The 25,019-nt window shown below is 41.8% G+C and overlaps 1 protein-coding gene across 1 annotated transcript in view; it reads right to left on the minus strand.

Moving 5' to 3' along the window:
- Nucleotides 1–19,923, minus strand: part of RAB8B (RAB8B, member RAS oncogene family) — a 59,542-nt gene extending 39,619 nt beyond the window's left edge. Inside the window, exon 1 of the mRNA XM_037151015.2 lies at nucleotides 19,715–19,923. Within this exon, the coding sequence (XP_037006910.1) occupies nucleotides 19,715–19,838 (124 nt within the window). The 5' untranslated portion in view covers nucleotides 19,839–19,923. The remainder of the gene's footprint in view (nucleotides 1–19,714) is intronic.
- Nucleotides 19,924–25,019: the final 5,096 nt, after the last annotated feature.

Consider the following 25,019-nt stretch of genomic DNA (forward strand, 5'->3'; position numbering starts at 1 on the left):
TACATGAAGATGAGCCTTTCAAGATCAAGCTTAAGAGTTCTAGTGTCTTTCTCTACATACAGCAATCGCGAGGCAATTCACTAAAACTGTCCTAGTGAAAAGGGAAACATGCGGGGAACTCCAGAGGCTATCTCCCCAACAGGTACACAAATTTTATAATAATTTCCCTGATCCCCACCTTCCTTCTGACTGTGAAGTTCAGAGGACATTTCCTCTCCCCATTTGTATTTATAACAATCACTTTGTACTTTATAACACTTTTCTTTGTACGGATTCTCTATTTTTTCCTGAGTTAAAAGTAGTGCCAAATTGTCACTACAGTATCTTGACTCTTCTGATCCTCGGTCAGAATTTCCCCTCCCCTAGTTGAAAGTGACATTTTCTAGTACAAAACTTTCCAAACAAAATGAGGTTAGACCAGAATAAATGAGTCACAGCTGAGCATGGACTGAAACAGAAAATGTGCTGGTAAAATCCCTCCCTTAAAAACTTTATCTCACAGCCCGGATGTTTAAAAGCGATAAACACGGCGACCTATGCAACGACAACCTGGATGTCAAGTTTTTGTGGCTATTTGTTTTTGCTGTGAACTAACTGAGCATGCTCTGTTATGCTCCAAGGGTGCTTCTCCACCAACGGCGCCAACTCAGAAGGCAGGACCACAGTGCACTGTGCTAGGAAGACAGGGCTCCGAATGATGTTGAACGCCCCGTCAACTGGGGGCGTTTCACCTCCATCCCATGTACATAAGCTGCATTGGTCAGTAGAGATATGGCAATGCTAAGGACAACGTGCTGGTGGGCAAAATTCCACCAGGACCGAAACTGGATTTAACTGGAGATTCTGGACTCTACCTCACTCATTTTTACTTTTAACAAGATATATGTAAAGGAGGCATTTGCTCATCATAGTACAAAAAAGCTTTATAAAGAAAATTTCAAACCAGAGCTTTCTCTAAAGTCTTACATATTCTTTCCTGTTCAAATGGCCATCATAGTTAAGATAAAACAGGGTTAAAGAAGCCTGTCAGTGAGAGAAACAATGAGTGCATACAGCCTGGAACGGAGCACTGTTATAATATCCCACTAAGTGAGACAATCTCCCAACCTCCCAGCACGTAAAGGGGCAAGAATTCACTCAACTTGGCTGTAGTTTCAGGAACATCTGTGAAATATTTCCCCATAATCTCAATAATTTCAATACTTCTGATCTACAATGGATATTCTACTATTTGTTCCCCTGTCAAAAGAGTTAGGCCAGAGAAGCCAAAAGAGATTTTAATGCAAAACACTTAAGCCAAAGAAAGCAAAGTTAATCATTCACTTTTATTTGCACTTTTGAAGACTAAACATACATCTGAAATAAACCTCAGAATCCTCCCCCAAACTCTTTTCCTGCTTTTATCTTTCGATATTGCAAAGGCTCCAGTAGGTCACTGGGTAGTGGTAGCTTTTGGCAAAAGAACTTTCCTTAGGATGAGTTGAGGCCTGGTCCTTCAAGGCTCATTAAAACCATAGCACATGGTATGGTTAGCATGCTTCTAGAAAATGCCTGTATATGATGTTAAGTTTTCATTCTCTTCAACAGACAATGTAATTTTTCATCTTTTATTTAAGTACCAGTCACTCATAACGCAAAACAAGCCTACAGTTAAGAAGGCCAGGACTGGTCACAGCTGCAGCTGCTGCCACTACGGTCACTACTCAGCACTGTGCCCACTCCTTTTTCAGTAGAAAAGACGAGACAGACGAGATAGGAGTAAACGCTTCCTTCTCCATCAGGGTCTTCCATGTCAGAAACATTGCCCTTTCCACAAGTCCACAAGGACTGCAGTGCTCCAGTGGAAAAAGCTGAAAAGTGACTTTACCACAAAAGGTCTGACACCCAAAGGAAGAGGCGCTCTGTGCTGCAGGACGGTTCGTACGAGGAGGCCTGGCTGGGTACCACCTGTCTATCTCCTCTGCAGGTTTCCTTTTGCACGATTCACACTCAGGAACCAAAGATTCTGGGGGAGAGGGCAGAGCTAGACAAAGCAGCTAGGAAAGCCTTTTTCTCTTTTTAAAGAATGAAAGTGGCAGGTCTGTACCTAGCTCAAAAATGGCCTTCTCTTAGACACCGAGAAAGCCTCATTATCTAGATCAGACCAATGTGCGCAGGGTGCCCACAGCTCAAGAGAAGGCCAGAGGCAAAGAAATTATAGTCTATCATCTGGGGGAAAGATTTTCAGGATGTCCTCTGTCAAAATGAAATCACTTTTCAACACAGGTGTCACAGGAGAATGTCAAACAAAATGTGTAATTTCTCAATTTAACCACCTCAACCACAGCCTACCTAAATCCAGTACTAAGATATCTAGAGATGCAGTCCGAGATTATTTTACCTTCAAAAGATAAGTGGGAAATCCTTCTCCTTTCTGTCCTCATCTGAGGACACATTTTATTAGTTTTAGAGAGAGGAAGAGCAGGGGGTGGGGGAGAGAAGGAGGGAGTGTGTGAGAGAGAGACAGCGATGGAAGCTAGAAACATCAGTCCGTTGCCTCCTTTATGTACCCTGACTGGGGATTAAACCCGCAACCTTTTTGGTGCATAGGACAACGCTCCAACCAACTGAGCACCACAGCCAGGGCTGCACAATCATTCTTAACATGTTTTAGTAAACAATTATAAATCTAATTTCAGAATCATCCAAAAAAAATCTAAGCTGCCCCCAAAGGTGACAGCTTTATTTAATCAAATTATTTCATCCATATCACTCTGAAATTTCAGTTCAATGACATTTTTTTGAGCACCAAATACACTGTTTGGCAATACAAAGAACCAAAAAATAAAACGAGCCTTTGCCCTAAGAGAAGTTATCATGGAAGTGGGGAGTAGGGTAGGTGGAGAAAAAGAAGACAGTTCTACTTTTAATGCAGACAGATCATAAAAACTGCCATGCCAAAGTCCAAAGTACTGCAGGGCTCAAAGTGCCATTGAGGAAAGAGAAAGCATCTTCTGATGGGGGAGGGCAAGGAGAAGACTCTGACATGGTAACATAAAGACACATCTTGGGACTTCCTGTCAAGATGGAGGTGTAGGGAGACGTGCTTCACCTCCTCAAACAGTCACAAAAAGCATTACAACTAAATCTCAAAACAAATAATACCCAGAACTGTCAGTAAATCAACTTTATTGAAGTCTGACAACCAAGGATTTAAAGCAGCCAGGTTCATCCAGACAGGCGGAACGGGTGGAGAGGCGCAGCGTGGTGCGGAGACGCGATGGGGTGGAAAAGGCAGGGGCGGTCCCACATTCACATGTGCTGGATAAAAACTGGGAGGGATGCGTTGGAGTAAACGATCCCAGCCCCAGACCAGACTGCACAGCCCAGGGTTCCAGTACCAGGGAGATAAATCCCTATAACTTCTAGTGTAAAAACCAGAGGGGTTTGGGGGAGTGGAAGAAACTGCTGAATTTTCAAGAAGCTCCACTTAAAGGGCCTGCAGGGTCTCAAAATGTACGCAAACCCACCTACTCTGGGATTCAACACCCAAGCAACCGCTAGAAGGGCACCAGTCACATACAGGGAGTGACTGAAGTGACTGGAAATGGGGTGAGTGATAGGCAAACCTCCAGAAGCCACCAGTGGCACTGTCCCCTTGCCAAGCCCTTCTCCTACATAAAGCAACAAAGCGGTGAAGTGGGTTGCCCCACCCTCAGAGTACAAGGCTCTGCCTCACACAATTCACAGGTGCCTTTTTGACAATAGGCCACACTACTAAGATAGGGAGTCAAAGCAGCTCCACTTAATACACAGAAACAAACACAGAGAGGCTGCCAGATTGAGGAGACAAAAAATGCAGGCCAATGAAAGAACAGATCAAAATCCCAGAAAAAGAACTAAGTGAAACAGAGATAGAACAAGTGCAACCTATCAGATGCAGAGTTCAAAACACTGGTTATCAGGATGCTCAGAGAACTCCCTGAATACGGCAAAAAAATAAAAGAAGAAATGAAGGTTATACTACATGAAATAAAGAATAAGCCACAGGAAACCAACAGAGAAGGAAACGAATCTGGGATTCAAACCAACGATTTATAACATAAGGAAGAGGTAAACATTCAACCAGAACAAAAAGAAGAAACAATAATTTTTTAAAAATGGGACAGGCTTAGGAATCTCTGGGACATCTCCAAACGTGCCAACATCTGAATCATAGGGGTGCCAGAAGGAGAAGAGCAAGAGCAAGACATTAAAAACAGAGTAAAAAAAACATGAAAGAAAACTTCCCTAATTTGGTGAAGGAAATAGACATATAGGTGCAGGAAGCAGAGTCCCAAACAGATGGACACAAAGAGGACCACACCAAGACACATCATAATTAAAGTGCCAAAGATTAAAGATAAAGAGAATCTTAAAAGGAGCAAGAGAAAAGAAGAGAGTTACCTACAAAGGAGTTCCCATAAGACTATCAGCTAATTTATCAAAAGAAACTTTGCAGACAAGAATGGACGGGCAAGAATTATTCAAAGTGATGAAAAGCAAGGACCAACAACCTAGATTACTCTATCCAGCAAAGCTGTCATTTAGAATGGAAGGGCAGATAAAGTGCTTCCCAGGTAAAGGAGTTAATCATCACCAAGACATTATTACAGGAAATATTAAAGGGGCTTATTTAAGAAAAAGATCAAAACCATGAACATTAAAAAGGCAACAAAGTAACAACTATCAACAACTGAATCTAAACTCCCCCCCCCCCCAAAAACTAAAAAACCAACCTAAGCAACCAATCAGAACAGGAACAGAATCATAGATATGGAGATCATTTGGAGAGCTATCAGCTTGGAGGGGGAAAGGAGAGAATGGAGGAATGGTACAGGGAATAAGAAGCAATTGGTTGGTGCAAAATAGATTGGGGGAAGTTAAGAATAGTATAAGAAATGGAGAAGCTAAAGAATATACATGCATGACCCATGGACATGAACTACAGGAGAGGGGTATTGCTGGAGGGAAGGGGAGTACTGGGCAGAGAGGGTGTAAAGGGGCAAAAACTGGGACAACTGTAATAGCATAATCAATAAAAATATAATAAAAAATTAAACACAAAGGACGGGAGATGGAGAGATAAGTGACTTGAGGAAGCAGCGAATTTAAAAGATTCTGTCCCCTTATTTGAATGGGGACAGTTTCAACAGGACCGAAAGAACAGCAGAAAGGGCAAGAGAAAGAGAAGACGGAAGATGTAAGATAGGAGGGGACACTGCCAGAGCTCGGTCCCAGGACAATGGGCAGGTATCAATTAAATCAAGAACATCAACCAACAGGTCAGCCTAGCTCCTTGGGGAGAAGGGGAAAGGAAATGAGAGAAGGTGAAAATACCCAGAAATTAGAGATAGTAAGAAAGTTGAGGAAACTCTCGGTAGGGAGTCACGCAGTCTTTTCTCGGAAACAGATGCAGAGGGGAGTCACTTGCTGTGATCTGAGTAGGACATGAACAGCTGGACTTGAGGACAGTACCGTTAGCTGTCAAGTGTCCATTCAACAAGCTATTACTGAGGGCCTTCCATGCCCCAGAAAGTGGGCATTTATGCCTAGGCATAAATGAAGTTAACAGCCATTTGTTATTATAAATATTCTGGGTGAAAGAGAAACAGGTTGCTTTTATCGTTCTCACATCTAGAAAAAGACCAGAAGCAATAACAGGTGATAATTATACATCCTTTGAAGCTTATGTATGTGCTAATGGATGAGATACCACTATTGCAGGAGCCCAAAATCCACTCCTAAGAAGGAAATATATGGTGTTGGTTCACTTACCCCACAAACAGATACAGTGTGCCTGCGCAACAGATAAAGGAGCTCTGAAGAAGCAAGTTCCTGTTCTCCAGAAGTTCGCAATCAGATGTGATGTCCCGAAAGCCTCTGTCCTTACCATCATTTTGGCACACTGGAATGCTTGGCGCATTAACTGAACCCACCATCACAATCTTTATGCTTCATTAGAAGACAAGACTCCATCCATATGAACATTTTTAACAAGACACTTCTCCAGATGCAACGTCATTTTAGGGAAGGGACTGGATCAGACTTCCATGGCATGGTTTTGCAGCGCCATTCAACCTGAAAATTAACTCTCTCAAAACCACTGTAGCTTTTTAGTTTATAGATCAAATGTGTACTTCCCTGCACATAACCCTGCTATATGTCCTTTCAGCTATGGTCAGAATAAAATTTATCTTCCTTCCACTGACCTTTGAGACCCTTCATGATCTCATCCCTGTCACCTCTTTTTATGGCGGGTTTTTTTTTTTTTTTATGTTTAAAAAGATCTTTTAAACTAGTGAAGAGCATCTCAACTCACTCTTCTGGTTCAAAGCAAGTAGGGTGAAAAACCAAACCCAATTACAGACTTCCACCTACCATGTATTTTAGTCATCATCATATACTAGATAGCACAAGAAGGAAAAGTGTTAAAAGGGGGGAAATCATGCTCTATGCTTATAATGACACGTTTGTTTCACTAATTCTCTTGATGAGACAGTTAAATGACTGAAAAGAAATTAATAGAACATATCAATATTATTAAAATGTGAATAATGATTTTTTTGAGATTAAAGTATTGTCATCTTGACTATTAGGTAAGGAGAAGCCTATTAACTAACTTTCAAGTTGGGTAATTTACTCCACTAAAATAGGCAACGGTATTTCAAGATTTAATGTATTGTTCAAATTCATGTATGCAAACAAACTCATTAAGATTCAGAAGACTTCATTTGGAAACTCACTGCACTTAAAATTCAGGGCCCCGACAGAGGATATTTACACTGAAACCTTTGTCCTTTCTAAACAGGGTATTCTACACTGACTTGGTTTTTGTTTTTATTTTGACCCAAAGGATGAATTAAAAATGCCCTCAGAGTTTGCAGCAGCTGGAAGGCTGCGTAAAAAGAACTTGCCTCTTACATTACACTGACATTCTGGGCCCAAGGTCAAGGACTGCTGCTCTGGGACACCTTCTTGTGCCAGAGGATGCCAGAGACAATCACCTTCACTCTGGGAATGAGTTTAAAGACAAATATTTCTTTCTAGCTTTGTAAAATGCATTATGTGGTCCTAACCTTTAAGAACTAATTTTCAAGAAAACTGAAGCACATCCCATTACGTAACCAAAATGTCACTGAGCCCTACTGTGGGGTAGGCCCTGTGCTAAACGCTTCATTACAGGACTACTAAACCGCCGCGCAACAGTCCTCTGCAGACGAGGGCACTGGGACCAAGGAGGTTAAAAGAACTGGTGACACCACCCAGCTGGTAAGGAGTGGTGCCATTGTTGAACTTGCAGCTCATGGTTTTCTTAAAGATAACCCATCTTTTTGTTTGTTTATTTAAATATTTCTGACTCTCTTGGGACAAAAGGCACAGTGGTTAATAACACATACTCTGAAACCAAACTGCCTGGATTCAAATCTGAGTTGATTCCACTACTTACCAGCTGTGTGACCTCGAGAAGTTATTCAACCATTCTGTGCCTCAATTACCTCATTTGGAAAATGGAAAGAATAATGGAATGCACCTAAGAGGTTGCTGTGAGAGTTAAACAGTCCATAAAAAAGTGTTAATTCCTGCAAAATGCCTAGAGCTGCACCCGGTATACAGGGAGAACTTGGTAAAGGTTAACTCTTATCATTAAGAGCATGTGTTCTAACAGTGAAGGCCCCAGGACCTTCACTCACACATGTTCACACACAAATGCCTTTTTGTGTGTGTGTGTGTCTTCCACGTGCCAAAGACAGTATACAAACAATAATTCATTTCATTCTCAAAAATAAAATGAAACAAAAATCTAGCATGGGACTTACTATCCTTCCTTTATCAGTAAGGAAAATTGGTTAAATAATTTGTCCAAGGCTCACAAATACCTAGTAGCAGGATCAGTATTCAAATTTGAGACTTTGTCTCAAAAGCCCAAGTTCTTTTATTTACACAATGTTATTGTGAGTTCTCATTTCCACTTTTTCTATTTTGTCAGGGAGTCCATAGGTTATCATTTAGGAGCAGAGTTTGGGACGGGACTTCTGAGTATACACAGCACAACATTTCCTTTTTGCTTATGAAGAAATGGAAGCCTAGAAAGTTTACTACTGACTTGCCCAAAGTCATACAATGAATGCCATCGCTGGGTACCACACTGCCATTTCTTCCTCTCGGATGCTGATGACCTGCCTCTAGGAGGGCCTCACCCTTGCTTCTGAGCCTTCAGGGGCTCAGTGAAACCAGTGACCACTGTGCTAATCAAGAATCCAATGGCTAAGTGGGGACCTAAGGGCTTCCCTCTCAGGCAAGTTCATAAATTTTAGCAGATGGATTTTATTATACCAAATTTAGCTACTTTCTGCTCTCTGGCTCACTGTGCCATTCTGGAGACTTGGGGTTAGCAAACAAATCAGGTGTTAGGCTAATCTACAATGTGCTGTGACTCTGAGGAAAACTCTGCCAACCAGGGCTTTCCAAACAAAACCCAGAGCGGAGACAGCTTCGCTCTGGACAAAAGGAAAGGACAGGCTCACAGGAGGTTTAAATCTAATCTGTCCAAGGAAGGAAGCTCACAATTATAGCAGCTTTTCCTAGTAATGTTATAGTCTATCTAAGGCCAGTGACATACAAACTTAATCCTATGAACCACGTGGAGAGGCAACGCTGAGATTTCCAACACAGTTTCCTTAACACAAACAGTTGGACTCATAATTAAACATGGTCCCCTCCTGCCCACATTCTGCTGTGTGTATCTTTGATTGCTCCTATGGGACGGGGTTAGAGGTCAGGAGACAACCCAAAACCACAAGTCCACTGACCTCCCAGGGCCAACGGCAATGTGATGCATGTCTGCAATAACTCTTCTGGGTCCTGTCCACAAAGAGGTTGATCTCATCTTTGCACTCAACACGTCTCTCAAGGGTTTGCTGCTCAGTTTACACAGTTCTCACAGACCACTGGAAATGACCGCTACCACACACTAAGTGCCAATGCGCTGAGTTCCATGAAACACTCCAGGACCTGTTAGGAGGCGCCCAGAACCGAAGTGTGAGGCTGGAGTCCTGGCCCCTCTACCTGCTTCCTTGGTTGATCAGAACCTTAGCTATCTTGCCTAGAACATGGAGATAATGATCTCTGTCCACACACAGGAATATTGAGAAGTTTAAATTGTGATGTAAGTGAAAGCACTTCGTAAACAGTACAGGTCCCAGTGAAGGGAAGGGGCAACTGAGACTGCTCATCTCCTAACTGGTCTCTGGGTATAAAATACCCAGGGACTGAGCACTCGGGATAAAAGTGCAGACTCCCGAACAGGTTTAAAATCCTTTCTAAATCTGCCCTCTATTACCCTCCAACTTCACCTCTCGTTGCATACCCCGCTTCACTCGAGGTTTTAGTCGGACAGGATTTCTCCGAGTTCCTGCAGAAGCCCTGCCGTCTGCAGATGCAGGGAAGAGTCGTCCCTCCTTAGGCTCTCCCATTTTACCCAGCCGACGCCTTTGGGTTCTGGTTTTAGTTTAGGTGACATTTCCTCCTAGGAGTTTGCCTCTACCTCTCCTCTGTGCTTTCCTAACACAAATACAAGTATTTACCCATTTCTGGTCATTTTCATCATTGTAGTAAAACGGCCTGGATACTTGTTACTCTTGCTACTCTCAAAATTTGGGGACTAAAAATGCTGTTCATGAATTTAGTGAACCTACCAACAAACCACTGTTAGTTGACTAACAAATCCCTGAAGCTCTCTCTCCCAACTTCTTTTTACTGATTAAGACAACAAAGGCCGAAAAAGAAAAAGAAGAAAAAGAAAAGGCCCCGAAAGGATTAAAGACTTAGCCGAAGTAAATGGTGAATGGAGGGTGGAGAGGTACTCGGACCCATATCTCCTAGTTCGGTCTGATGTTTCTCCCATCAGATGTAGTTGACTAACTACATCCAGATTTTATGCTATACCATCGATGTCTTTTCACAACAGGAGAACTGAAGGTATATGGGGTATAAGAGACACTTGAATTCAAAAAACCAAAGCCCAAGGCCAGGCTCTGTGTGACCTTAACCAGTCTCCATGCTCCTGAACCTCAGGCCCCTCATCTGTCAAACAGGAATTCAGCATCAGCATTACCTAGGCAGCAAATGGCTTCTTATTATTTTAGGTTCTATTTCACCTACTTTGCCCTATTTTATATTAAGAAAATGAGATAATTTGAAAATATACACCTCCTTTGAAGTAATATTTTTACAACTTTCCAGTAGTTATTCTGGTGCAATTTGGCCTTATTATCAAATTCAAGGCATTTTGAAGGACAGGGCTCGAACACAGTGAGCCGTTTCTTTATTCCTACAGAAGCTGAACTGGTAAGATCAACACAGGCTAGGCTTGACTGAACTAATGTTACTGCTTCTTCCTTCTGTCTTCATGTCATCAAAACACTGGTGTCCACCTGCGAAAGAGCCCTGGCCCTTTTTTCTTTACAGACACTACTTGGTTTCCCAGATTCACAGAAGGCTGCGGCCAGAGAAACTCTGAAGACCATGAAGCCTGCACTTGCCTGCATAATGAGAAAACAGGCCTAGTCTAGTGTCCTTGGGAGGAACTTGCGCCATGACTGGCTGGAAACATGCAGCAACTGTTTTTCAGAGAACTACACACTCTATTTCATAATAATAAAGAGATAATTTGATCGAAAGCGTGATGAATCATACAATGAGATCACAACATAAATTTAAAATGGAATGGTGTTTATCAGAGTTGAAGTCTGAAGGGCCAGGACAGAGACACACCTCTGACTATAACTATATAAGCATGTTTTAAATTTTAATTATAATGGAATTTTGTGAAAGTGAAAAAAATTATTTTGATTGTCTCATGAGTTTTTCATGCTTCTATAAGAACTGAAAATTTTCAAAACAGTAGTTGAGAAAATAAGAAATGCACTCACTCAAATTACTGTCTGTGGCTGATGCCCTTACCCGTGTCACTGTGTGCCACCGCTCTATGTCAGCTGTGACTGGGACAAACACCATTTCTCAATGTGCTAGTTCTAAACAGTAAGAGAGTGATGCAGTCAGAGATCACTATTCATTCTCCAACTATTTGAGGCTGGAGTTTCTAAACCCAATAGTTTACTCCAACAGCTAACAAAAGCAAGTGAATACACAAGTAGCCAAAGAAAAAGATAAGGGAGGAAGGTGGGGTGGTGCTTTCATTATTCTCGGTCCAATCCAATCTTTTGTCCCCAAGTCTTGGTATGGGTGAGGTGTTAATGGAGGAGTGAAATGAGAAGGTGGTCTGGGTCATTCTAGAAATAGAAGTTAACTCCCAATAAAGGATTGTTTCCTACGCCATCTCGTAGGAAACAAGAAGAAAAAAGTTAAGTATTCTTTATTGGAAACCATAAACAGCTACTCCATCCAAATTTATAAGCAAAAACAAATTACAGTAGGATTAGTCACTTACATCTCAAAACATAAACTCTTTTTTTTTTGTAATGGATTTTGTATATTTTTGTTGTTAAACAAAAACTTTAATTTCCATGGCTAAGAATCTTTTGAAAAGAAAGGGTTTATTGGGCAACTGCCAATAAGAGGGGGCAGGGGTGGGGAGGACCAGGTCCTGGGGCACGAAGTCTAAAATCAACCAGCAGCAGCACCAGGTGACGAAGACAACACGTCCGCCACCTGGGAGTTGGCCGGCCTCTTCACTCATCCCTAAAGTAGGGGAAGAAAGAGGTATGTCGCTCATTGGCTGTAGGTAAAGGGGGTGGGAGAGGGTGAACAGGGGCTAGCGCCGGGATAGGTGCAGAGTCTGTATGGAAGAAGTATTTGCTCCGTTGGACTGGTTATGGGCAACAGTCTGAAAAGTTTGTGTGTAAACAAGATGCGAAGGCTCCAGGGATTTGATGGCGCCTGCTATCCCTGCTGTTAGATAATAGCCACTTGGAAGTTAATTCAAAGTTCCAACATACTCTCAGGAATGTGAACAGTCTGGTTAGCTGGGTCCCAGCTATTCACAGCTTAACTGCTCTTTCTCTCACTCTACACCCTACTGTAATTTAATTAATTAAGAACATCTTAGAATTTATTTTTTTGTCAGTGTGTAGGACATTAGAATATTTTGCAAAGCTATCCCAGATAAACAAATATTGCCTAGTGTCCCAAGAAACAAACTCTTACAATTCAGCTCTTAAATACATCACTTATGTTTCATGGGAAAACCTCTTCACATATTTTAGAGATTGTCCTTCTACTTTAGTATCAGGAAAATATCTATGAGTTATTAAAATGGTTACTGCCAAGTGCTTTGCCAAAACACGCAAAATTATAATGGGATGTGGGGGGTGTCACATCAGTCCAAGCTGTGCCAGTGGAAAGCTGTGCAACACTACACGTTGCTTAACTGCTTTGTGGTTGGTGTGCGTCATGATGAGGAGAGATTCCAACCTGACCCAGCTTTTGCGAGGTGCTCTGAAATCCTACAGTGCTGTCAGGGGCTGCAAGCAGCACCGTCGTCCAGTCTCTCTCAGTGGTGACAAGAGTAAACCTGATGAACATGAAGGACATGTAGGGCTTTAGCGTTTTCTCCTGGGAGCCAAGAATTAAAGTTCATGTCCAAAGGTTCAGCAACAGGTAAATACTAAAGGGGCTAATTAAACTGATGCTGAATGCTACAGGTAGGAGAGCAACAAAATACTTCATCACAGCCAAGTAACAGGGCTGCTGTGGAGACTTTCCAAATTGTTTCCAACACTGTACATGGCTTCCCAGAGGAAGTCCTGAGTAACTAAGTAACAAAAAAATAAAACAAAAGGCAGGCTTATTTCTTCTTCTGCAATCAGGCATCTACTTCCTTTAAGGTTCTTATTAATTCAAGTCAAAATATAAAAAGTTCCAAAACACAAATTCAGGGGCTTTCTTACATTCAATAGGAAAAACGAGAAAAGGACATATCTCTATATACAGTATATCCAATAATCACTCACCGATATTATTTCTAATACTGAAATTTAGACAGACTGCACTGGACTGTTCCGTATTCACTTCAGAAAACAGGCAGTGTATGGGCATGACGCTGCCATCCTCTCCTCCCTCCACCGCTAGGGCAGACACCAGGGATCCCCGACAGCCCTCGAGATTGCTGAGCTGAGACGGGACCTCAGAATTCTCTATGACATAGGATTCCAGGTGGTCTCTACCGACCTGTCAGTAGTGGCGTTCATGCTAAAGCCTATTTTGTCCAGCCTTTGCATATTCCTTAACGTACTATGCCAAAATATTGAAATGGATCTTCTTTGAAGATCCATTCTTCTTTGGATCTTCAAAGAAGATCCATTTCCTGATAGTTTTGAGATACAGTAAAACCTGCATTTAAGCTAAAAAATGGTATTTTTTCCTTTAATAAGAGCAGAAAGCACAACTGCAAACACTAGTTTTACTCCAGACACTATGTATGCTATTCCAGTGAGATATGCAAATGGTTCTATATAATAAAGGTTTATATTCATCGTTTTAAAAATAGAATTTGGCTTTATTCAACACAAACACCAAGTTCCAATCCACTCACTACCCTGTCACTCAAACGAGCTGGGCAGAACACAGACACAAACACGGCTCCATCTGCTAATTAAAACTGGGCACAAAACTGTTAACAGGCATCTGTTGCATTGTTTGAATCTAATGGGCAGAGACGAAGCTGAAATGGCTCTTCAAAAGCAAATGCAGTGATTTCACTCATTTTCTCTTCGGTATTTATGTTAGTGGGGATTTGGAAGCACGGTGTTAAACAGCTTATTATGGAGTCTGGAAAATAAGTGAAATAAGTTGCATATTTTAAAACATCCCTTTAAAACCGATCGTAGAAAGACATACAACATTTTATACTGGGGCAAGTAGCATCCTTGTACAAAGAGTTCATATTCATCGCTTTTAATCTTATCACAGATGTCACCTACAATACTCTGAACATAATACCTAAAACACAAGCAATACTTTACAGCTTACACAGTGCTGTCAAAGTTCATTATCCAGTCATTCATTCATCCAACTGAGTGGTCATTTAATACAGGCCTAGGAGATTTAAAGATAAATAAGACTTGATTTCTGCCCTAAGGCATTCACAGCAGTTCTGAAAAATTGGTATGATGTTATTACACTTGACAATAGATGAAAAAAACTAAGGCCAGGGAATGGTCTAACTCACAAATGGCCAGGAAACTAGGAAAGGCAGATGCCAGGACAAGAACCCAGATCTGGCCCCAGACCCACTGCTCTCCTGAAGGCATCATGCTATCTTCCTTACACCAAACACGAACAAGTCCACTTCACTGGCTACTTACATGTCAGAAGCTTCACATTATGTTTATTCCACAATAGTAATGCTAACAACCTAAATCTACTGCCCCAACCCCACTCCAATCTTCCTCTCATCCTGCTATGAAAATGTCTTTCCTACAAAATTTTTCCAAGTAGCAATCCTGACACATACAAGAGAGCTGGTACCAGGACCGCTGTGTGTGCAGGCAGTCAGGCCCAAAGGAGAACCAGCTCCAGGCCATGCCGGCAGCATCCTGGCCATCCATCCGCTTCTGATTCCATGGTTCTCTCAGATTCGGTCATCAGATTCCATTCCAAAGTCAACTGCTAAATTTTTCCTTGTCTTCAAAGACTAGACTTATTTCCCTCCAAGACTGTATGCAAACCCATTTCCCTCCAGCTCTTCTCCGTGGATCCAAACCATCTTGGTGCTGCTGCCAAGAGAATCTCTTCCCTGATTTGCTGCCACACAGAACAGCTGGCCAAGATCCTTATTACAGTACACTTACGCTTAAGACATACCGATGTCTGTAGTCTAGACTCTGTTTCCCCACTCCCCTCCTTAATTTTGGGGGCAGCTTTTTTCATTTACTAGAACATGAACTGAAGACATGAGGTTAACCTTTTATTATCAAGTATTAAATTCTACCTTTTCTGAGGTACTGTTATGACTTTAAAGCTATCACTTAGAAATCTACTGACAGCTTTGAAAGAACACAATGAGATTAAAATAAGGCTTTATGTACAAAATGTTCAATTTGAAGATGAATGTTCTGTGCATATTTTTGTTTGAAAAGATGAAATGAACAAAAACAACTACGAAAATTAAGATCAACTTGCTCAACGTTATCTATCTGGATTACACTCAGCCAAATGTTGATATCATCTTGGATAAAAATGTAAACATGACAAAGTTTGTTTTTCCATCAATAAGTCTTATTTTAAAAAAAAGCTTTGAATTGCTACCAATGAGAAACAGTTTTTAATTTTAAGCTGGGTCGGCAAACTTTTCTGTGAAGAAACAGTAAATATTTTTAAGCTTTGTGGGACACATATGGTCTCTGTTGCATATTCTTCTTTGATGGTTGATTTTTTAATATCCCTTAAAATATGTAAAAACCATTCTTAGCCTGTGACTGCGAAAAACAGGCTGCAGGCACATGTGGCCTATGGGCAACAGTTTGTCGACCCCTGATTTTGAGAAAAGTGAATCCAAGGGGAAAAAAATGCAATGTTACCAAATAAAACACCTAAAAGTGCTCCGGTGCAAGGAGGCTGCAACAATAACCAGCACAGCACTATTAACATGGTTTCATTAGCTATTTTGCACATCGAAGGAGTTTTAATGACAGGATGCCCTTTGATCTCCTAACCTGAAACTGTCGACACAGAAAGGGCAAAGGACAGCTACAGTATGCTGAGCTACCCCTGCACTTACTCCTACAGCACTCTGAATCACTGCATGAGCATTTACCATTTCCCTGAACAGAACTGGCTAATCAAAGCGGGGACATTTCACTTTCTCCACATAAAAGCCTATGTGCAAAATCTAATTCCTTTCTAGAAAAGGTGGTGACAAGTTTATGAAAATGGTCATACTGATCAGAAATAGTAGCAACTTGATTGTGAAAAGTGACACAGATTTGCATTTGGGGTTCACTGGGGGCTCTGCTACAACCATCCATTTGATCTTGACAACATCGACTTAACCTTAGCTTTCTTATTTATAAAATTAGGGCCGGAGCATAAAGTAGATAATCTTTAAGACTCTTTCTGCTGTCAAACTATGACTACACTAAAATGAAACCACTCAGGAAGTACCCTAACAGGAAGACGGTGGGGGGGGGGGGGGGGGACAGCAGGGGAAAGACAGCAAAGGGAAGAGGCTTAGGCTGTCCTGGTAGAGGACAGGCCTTGGTTTTCTTTTTCTTCTACCAGCACCATATTCAGTACAGGCCATTCCAGGATGTCAACCTGCCCTTGTATCAGTATTAAAAGGCACCCATATCCCATAGAAAAGATAATAAAAGCTAACTGTACAGCCGTTTCCTAGCTGTCTTAATGTTACATTTTATAGACATTTAATTACACATTAATTATGACGAGGTAAAAGGTTTGGAGAAACCTATCAAAAAAATTTTTTTTCAGTTCTCAAGTATGAATACCGAAAGAGCAAAACGGAAATGAGGGGAGCCAGGACATCCGAGAAGACAGCAGCACCTTAGAAAAGTAAGAAGAGAGTACCTGCAAGACAACCGCATCTGTAATGAAAATACCTAATGGTCTCCTCCCTTTCATGACTGCAGAAGCCCTATTAAAAGTGTCTAAAGATGGCAAGATGCCTTTTTTAAAACTACTGAAAGTGTGACAAACCAAAATTGAGTGTTAAAAGGTACCCTCCTGAGAAAAAACAGGCCCTGGGCACACGTATCTACCAAAACACACACACACACACATACACACACACTCACTCGAACCCCAGGTGGTAAGCAATGGGTCTCTGTGACGTGGACCTTATCAAGTTTTGTCAGCAATGCTGTAGCAGGCAAAGTCCAGTCATAACAGCCCAGGAACTTACACACTTAGGGACTTCAAAAACTCAACACTGGGAGGAGATGGCTCACTAGCTCTACTAACCTCAGCGACTTCAGATCCCTGGGGGTGGGATGGGGTGCGGAGAGAGTGGGATGTTGCGGCTACAGATGTGGACGCTCCAAGCCTATGTTTGCAGTCAGTGGAAAGTGTGTGGAAATTTTTACTAGGATGGTACTAACGCTCACCTTTCTTTCCTAACTTACTTCCAACTACAAAGCATTAGGTGTCAGGTATATAAATTGTTCTACTGTTCAGAGGCAGCGTGCTGCCACTTCCTGTCGGGGCTCTGCGGCTGGACAAGAAGCATGGAGGGTTTCCCCTTCCTCATGTCAACCGAAAACGCAGCTCACAGCCTCTTTTTACCACATCCACCCCACAGAAAATGCAAAGACTAAGATTATTCGTGAGATTCACCTCATTTAACTGTCTACCACCTGTTCTAAACAGTTCCAGGACCCTGTTTTTCATGCCTTAATAGCTGCAACCCTCTGCTGAACTGAATTTCAATTAAAAAACAAAATCCATGCAAGATTCTCATCCTTCAGAATAAAAAGTAATTCTTAAAAGCTACTATTGTAAACGGAAGTAGTCCCCCTCACAAGAAATGGGGGACAAAAATTAAGGCAAAAAGGGGAAAACTAATAAAACTATTACGAACAAGCAAAGGTCATCCAAGGAGCTTAACAGAAAGAGCATCTGTAGGACTCCCGCACTTTCAAAGCAGGAGAATGCTTCTGGGAGGGTCGCACATGGAACGAACAAAAGACTACCCACTCGGGCTGTCAGAAGTTGTCGTTTACCAACTGGACTGCTGCATGCATTCAACAACATAGGACGGGCTCTGGCCGGGTAGCTCAGTTGGTTTGAGCGTTGTCCCAATACTGAAAGGTTACAGGTTCCATCCTTGGTCAGGGCATATACAGGAGCCAACCAGTGAATGCCCAAATGGGTGGAACTACAAACTGATGTTCTTTCTGTTTCTCTTTCTTCCTCTCTCTCACTAAAATCAATAAATTAAAGCAAATAAACAAACAAACAACAACTACAAAAAACAACGTAAAAGGGTTACTCAGGGTTTTGCGATTAGTACCAACATCAAAATTAATGCCCTTTAGTTGCTGTAACAGCTCCAACCAAATCTCTAAGGAATATACTTGAGACATGACATTTAAAATCTGCTTCCTCAGAAAAGAAAAAGTCCCACTCAAGACTGCCTGCCAAGAACTTGCAACTCAAACTTCCCTAAGCCTAGACATCAAAACACCCGGGAGGTTTCAGACCACTCAGTCCATATGGAAGAGGCCAGAACAAACCAACCAACCATTATCCTAATACTCGATTTGAAAACCACCCTACAACCAAATATTCTTTTTTTAAAATGATAAATTATCCTTCAAACATACAAATAATCAAATACACTTATTACCGTTGTACTAGCTCCCTACAATAATCTCCAAAATTCATGGTGAAATAGGACATAAGAACAATTTGAAAGATGCTTAAGTGAGCTTCTCTTAGCAGCCATAAACACCACCCAGACAACGAAAAGCTAAGATTCTTAAGGTACTTAAGTAACTGTCGCTATTTAACAAGGAAAATAATGTTGTATAGGCAGTGTAAAACCAGCTCTGATTTCATCTTCAGTTTATAGTGAGAGAATTTGTTACCTATACAGTCTTCCAGTACAAAAGGAGGACAGCTCTCAGCCAAGATCAGAAAACACTGAATCAATGGAAAGTATTGTATGTTGTGATTCACTGAGCAACTAATAATTAAAACTAAAGCATCATATACAGGGAGGCAGGGAGACTCCTCAGCTAAGTTACTGAACATTCAAGCCCAAGAATTTTAAAAATTGAAAAGTGTTGCTTTGCAGGAGATGGTGGTTAAGGAGTCATATTTTCCTGACCACACCATTCCCCAAAGTCACTAATTCTCTTAATACGGGTAACACTCACAGAACAATTTATTGCTCCATAGGCACCATCCTATAGTTAGTCACTCTTTCTCTTTTTCCTGCACTTGATTTAAAAAGGAAGTAAGGAGAGAAAATGGTAACAGTGCTCCCTGTTACTGAAGAAAGTACTGCTTTCCATTTCCTCTCCTTTTGCCACCTTCTCTGTCTTCACTGCTCAGCCTCGGTACTGTATATCCTGCTTCCTTTTTCCGTTTTTATCTCACACCCAGCTCTCCTTTACTTTCTCCACCAAGTACCCTCATTGTATCCTCTGGTCCCCTGAACTCCTCTCCCACCTACAGTTTCCTTCTGCCCCCTACTATGACATCTGTCAAGACCTCTTATGCCTCTCATCCCTCACCTCCTGATGACTTATTCCCCTGAATTCCCTTCCCATTGCTGTATTCTCACCACTCTTGTCCCTTGTGTCCTCTGTTCCTTTACTTCATGTCCCTCCCATTACTCCAACCTTTCATTTCCCCCTTACATTTCCTTCCTTTTTCCTGTCTTTTAATCCATTTTACACCCACTATGCCTTTCTCTCTCACCGTGAGATTTCTTGTGCTCTCCCCTGCCACACACTTTGTCCCTCTAAGACGCTTCCCTGTCACCTCCCAACCCTCTCATTTCCCCTAACACCCCTAGTCCTTGTTCCTCCGGTTCCCCTTCCCCGTCCTTTGCCCCCTCGCATCTCCGCCCGCTCCTCTCCCTCACGCCTTTACCCTCTCCCACTGCCCTCGCCGTCCCGCCGTCCCCGGGGTCCCATCCCCGGGGCCCCCAAGGCCCCCTTGCACCCGCCCCCTATTCACTCCTAGTCGCTGTCCGGGGCCCCTCCCTCACCGATGGTGGAGATGAAGGTGGTGTTGAAGGCGTCCTCGGAAAAGCGGAAAAGGAGGCAGGTCTTGCCCACCCCCGAATCGCCGATCAGCAGCAGCTTGAACAGATAATCGTACGTCTTCGCCATCTTCTCGCTCCGGCCCTCTGACCGGGGAGCGAGAGCAGCGGCGGAGCGAGGAGGGGAGGGGGCCACGGACTGGGGGGCGTGCCCGCCCAGCCGCTGCTCTTAGCCCCGCCTTCACCCCGCCCCTTCCCTTACAGAAGGCCTGCGCGCCCCGCCCGGCCAATCCGCGGGGGTTTTGTCATCACCGCCCTGCGCTCCCGGGGCTTCATGGGATTTGTAGTTCTTCGGGGGGGGACTTTCGGGTGTGCCTGGCGCCGGCTGTTTGGTCTGCCCCAGAGAATAAAAGATCCCTGTGGGCGGGGTGACCAGGTGGACTAGGCGTTTACATCCCAGCTAGCAAGGAAGGCTAGGTTTCAAACTCTGCTTGTCGTGCCGCAGGTACTTCGCCATTTCTTTGTGTGCAGGCTCCTTTCAAATACAAGACCTCGGAATCTTGAGTCCCGCGGTTCCTGCTTGTCTTCCGCCGGGACCCAAAGCTGAGAGGCTTTCTTTCCAAATCGTTGGTGTGGCGCAGCCTGTAGATTATCTGCAGTGCACTATCGGGCTTCTCCTTCAGTTTCTGCCCTGAACCTCCTCAAAGCCCCCCTCCAGCAACCCCTAAGTTACAAAGCTGTAAAAGAATGATTGCTCTACTAACCACATTCCTATTCTCTTCTTCAGGCCTGCAGACCATAGCCAAATATGATGGGTATTTTAGAGGATCTGTTTTATCAGGGGTATCCAACCCGCGGCATAGACTATGCAGACTGCTCCCCTGCTCCCGCAGGAGGATGGATTAAAGAAACAAAACAAAACTGGAATTGAAAACATTAAGGGTGTGCTACAGGTCTGTACCCTTAAAAATTGCAAGCAGCATGTGAGGCAGGAATTATAACCATGGGAATCTAGAGGCAGTTGAATTTTTGTCTTGGTTTAGCTACTTAACTGCACACAGGCAGGTCGTCTGCACCTTGGCTTTTCTTGTCTGTAAAATGGGAATAAAACAAGCTGTTTCGTAGGATTGTAGGGAAAATGAAATGAGACACTGAATGTGAAAGCACTTCGAAATTCATAAGGCATTGTATAAATGTTAATAGTGATGGTTACCTTCTTCAACCCTTCAAGGCAGGCTCTCACTTAAAGGATGACTAATGCAGGGGGGAAAATTCCCAATTTAACCTTTTATATCTTACACTACTCTTTATTTTTGTAGAAGTACTACTTGTTCAGGCCTCTTTCATTTGCTGGCAGAAACCCAACCAGACCAAGCTGTCTGAAAGGAGTGTTCACTGGCTCAGATAAAGCCGAAGGACAAGTAAATAATAAGGAGGTCTGGGACCAGAAGCCCCACCCAGACAGAGGCTCCCTGTCTCTCATCTCTTCTTCACCCTTCGCAGTTTTAATTCTAACATGTCAAATACCAACAGATAAGAACCATGTGAACAAAAGCTCTTTAGAATCTTAATTATTTTTTAAGAGGATAAAGGGGTCTTGAGGCCAAAATATTTGAGAAACATTGGCCTAGGCATTTCCTTAGATCTAAGGAAACACCTTCTAGAGGTTGGAGGAGGTCATTAAGGGACCCACTGGACTCAACCATTAGTGGAATAAGGAAAAAACTTTCTCACTTTTCTGCCACCTCATGAGGAGGGATCCTGCCTCCTGCCACAGGCTGAGCCTCCTTGCCCCAGCTAGTTCTTGGGCAAGTCTGTGAACTTGGCATTAGCCAAGGCTGAACAAGTGTGGACAGCTCAGTTCTACACCTTCCTCTTCATTCTGGAAAAGAAGAAAAAATCCGCAAAAACCAGTGGGATCTTCTTTCTTTTATAAAATGTGCACTAATTAAAGTAACTTTTAGTCCCACTATCTGCATGCAACTGTTGGCATTCTCTTTGTGTGTGAATAAGAACATGCCGATGTGGTAAAGAACTTAAGTTCAGAAGAGAAGTTATAGTTAGGAATGTTAAAGTCCCTAAGTTTCCTTAAGGGAATTTCTTAATGGGAAATTTTTAAAATTCCATTTTATTTTCACTTCCCCAGTTTTTGTCTACTACCAAGTGTATATAACATTGGTACTTTCTAGCAGGTAACTATGTGCACCATTGCTGAACCATCCAAGTATTTTGATATATTAATATTACTTCAAGAAAAATCCAATTTTTCTTTATGCATTATTAATTTTTATATTTTGTATAAAATATAAAAATTAAGTAACATAATATGTTTCTTAGATATGTGATTTTGGTGGTAGTAGCAGTGTTATTGAATCAAGGCATTTTGCTCAAAGGACTAGACAATATATTTGTAGATCTGAGAGTACCACAGGTAACAGTTGGCTGTTTGCCACTTTCTCCAAGTGGCATCTACAGATAATTTTTTAAAGGAAATCACATCACTACTCTTTTGCCAGTTACCCAAACCCACTCTTGAAATGCTACATCTCTGCAGAGCACTAGGCAGACCGGCACATTCCATGTGACCCTGAAAACGTTTATTGAACCTTTTGCATGTGGCAGCTTGACTTACAGAAATCTAGACATCCAAGAAGTTTATCCTCTTTGGTTTTTGCCAAGCCAGCACTCTTTCTTCCTGCTTTTGGGAAGCTGCTCCTCCCCCACTGGTGACTGTGAATCATGGTACTTTACTCCTCCAGCCACAGAGATGGGCATATGACCAGGCTGGGTACATTTGAGTTCTTTTTTGTGAATTTTCTAATGATACTGAAAGGAAGTCTGTCTGGTGTGAGGTCTGTGTGAACTCTTGGTTTTGACCAGAGCTCTAGTTCATTTTTCTGTATTCTCTTGTTGCTGCCCTTCTCAATAGATTTAATTTGTCATTGGGCTAGCTTTCCTTGTGGTAGCAAGCGGGACTGCCATGTTGCACAATTCCAAAGGCATTATTCACTTCTTACAGTAGTTTATTCATCTTAACAGTCAAAGACCTCCAAGAATCTATACTCATATTCTTGAGAGTCTGTGTGTTCTCTAGGAAAACTTTCAAATTAATTCAAGCATTCTTTAACTGGTTTAAATTCCTCTGTGAAACTTGATTGCAAGAAATGTCACCTTTCTTAATTGCTTAAATGAAATTCTATTTGGCTGAGACTCCTTCTCGTCAAAGGCTGACACATTTGGTAGTAATCATTATTGGGACTTTTTCTCCCCTTAATTTTATCCTACAAGAATCCAGGTGCTTATGTGGTCTTGAAAAATTAGGGGCACAGCATCCTCTGCCTGTCAGTCTGCACCCATCCATATTGATGCTTCTGTCCAACCACTTCTGAGTTCTGGTTCTCTGCCAGCTGTTGAGCACAGCTGTCCCGGTGGGCTACAAAGATGTCCTTCATGATGATTATTTTCACCGACTGATGACTCAGCCATTGAATAAGTTGTCTGTTATCTAATAATAGTTTGTGTACTTCTTTGTCTTCTCCCTTAAAACTTGAGCTGATTGAATAAAGGGACATTGCTAATTTCTCACTTTGTTCCCAGAATACCTAGCATGATGCCTTACACATAGTAGGTGCTCATTTGAGTTGTTGAATGAGCAAACATCTGACCATCATGCCAGCAGTCTAGGTATTTTAAAAACATCTGGGACACCTTCAGTTTATTATTTGCTGCACTATCTAGGTTTTTTTTTGGCCTCACCAATACTCTTTTGGTTGTATTCTAAGCCATGTATGTACGTTATTCATTCTCTAAGTATACTATTCATTGTTGTGTTTAAGAAATTAGTGTGATTATATATTATTTATTTAGCTTGTCAAGATCATATTGAATAATAACTCCTCAAAAATACCAACTTCTCTTTATCACTTACATGTCATCAAAAATATGCTATTTGTTTAGTGATATTCCAGTGGGATAATTCTATAATTATTTTTATCAGAGAGGGGCTAACTATACTCTTTCTACCCACTGATGTTTCCTGAACAATCACAGAGAATATTGTCTACTCAAATATTCATTAAGCTCACACTATAAAACCAATGAAGCAAGGCAACCTGGAGAATACAAAGAGATCTATCATATGTATGGTCCCTGCCCTAAGTTTATTTCCCAGCTAATCTAGGAGAGGATGCATACGTGAAAAGTTTAATGATCAGCAGGAGGCAGATATTTGGCTGGTACACACTTCATTTATTCTGATGGGTCCGGTGTCTATTCTGATTGGTTGGTTTTAATTAAGATTGATTAGGCATTCATTCTGGTTCGGTGTCCATTTTGATTATTTGCATATACATTCTGATTGGTCACACTCCCAATCTGATTGGTTAAATGTTCATGCAAAACTGATACTAAAATATTTTGCATATTACAACTGGATGCAAAAGTTAAATAAAAATTATATTATAATCTAAAAACTTGCTACATGAAAGTACAGTATCTTCTTGATCAACAAATCTGTATAAAGGTAGCTTCTTAGAACAAAGTCAGCAAGGTGTAGAGGGGATGAGTAGACAGTCCGCATCCCTCAGGCCTGGGTTCATGAACATAATTGAATGGAAGACCATCTATGTCATGGGCCCCTAGAAATAGGCAAGCGCCATGGTCAATGACCAGATGAAGGCAAAACTCTTTTCTTCAGAGTTGAGAGCAGATACCTAATCTCCTAGAATAGACAAGAAGCCACCCAAGTTGCAAATATTCTGGGGGGCTCCATTTCTAAATAGGGTTTAAACCACAGAAAGAGGAGGTACAGCTTAGCTCTCATAGAGAGTTGGCTCAGTATTTTACTCTACTAAAGGGGGATGGGAAGGACCCATTCTTTTACCTCTTGTATTATTTCTTTCTCTGATAATAAAGTTTTTGACACTAAAACATGTTAGTAAAATTACTTCCTTTCATTAACCTCGGTGTTGCTATGTAAGATTGGTGTCAGATTGACCATATGCAGTAAGTACTAGGAATTTTGAGTGCAGTTTCTTAATAAGCTTGAGTGATTAAAGAAAGACTTTCGGGGCCAACTATAAAATGAACTCTGATCCAATGGCAAAGTTAAGACAAACCAAAACTTACAATCAGCATCATAACAGGTACTGGGAAACTTATGGTAGCAAATAATAGGACACTAAATGGCTTAATTAATAAAAAATATTTATTTAATCATATACTGAAATAATAGTGACAGGTGAGTAACCCAGCAGCTCAAATGACATGGCTGGGACCTGGTTTTCTCTCTTTTGGTTTCTTAGCAATGCTT

Source organism: Artibeus jamaicensis, unplaced genomic scaffold, assembly GCF_021234435.1.
Source record: "Artibeus jamaicensis isolate MK-2021 breed Jamaican fruit bat unplaced genomic scaffold, CSHL_Jam_final contig_548, whole genome shotgun sequence".
NCBI lineage: Eukaryota > Metazoa > Chordata > Mammalia > Chiroptera > Phyllostomidae > Artibeus > Artibeus jamaicensis.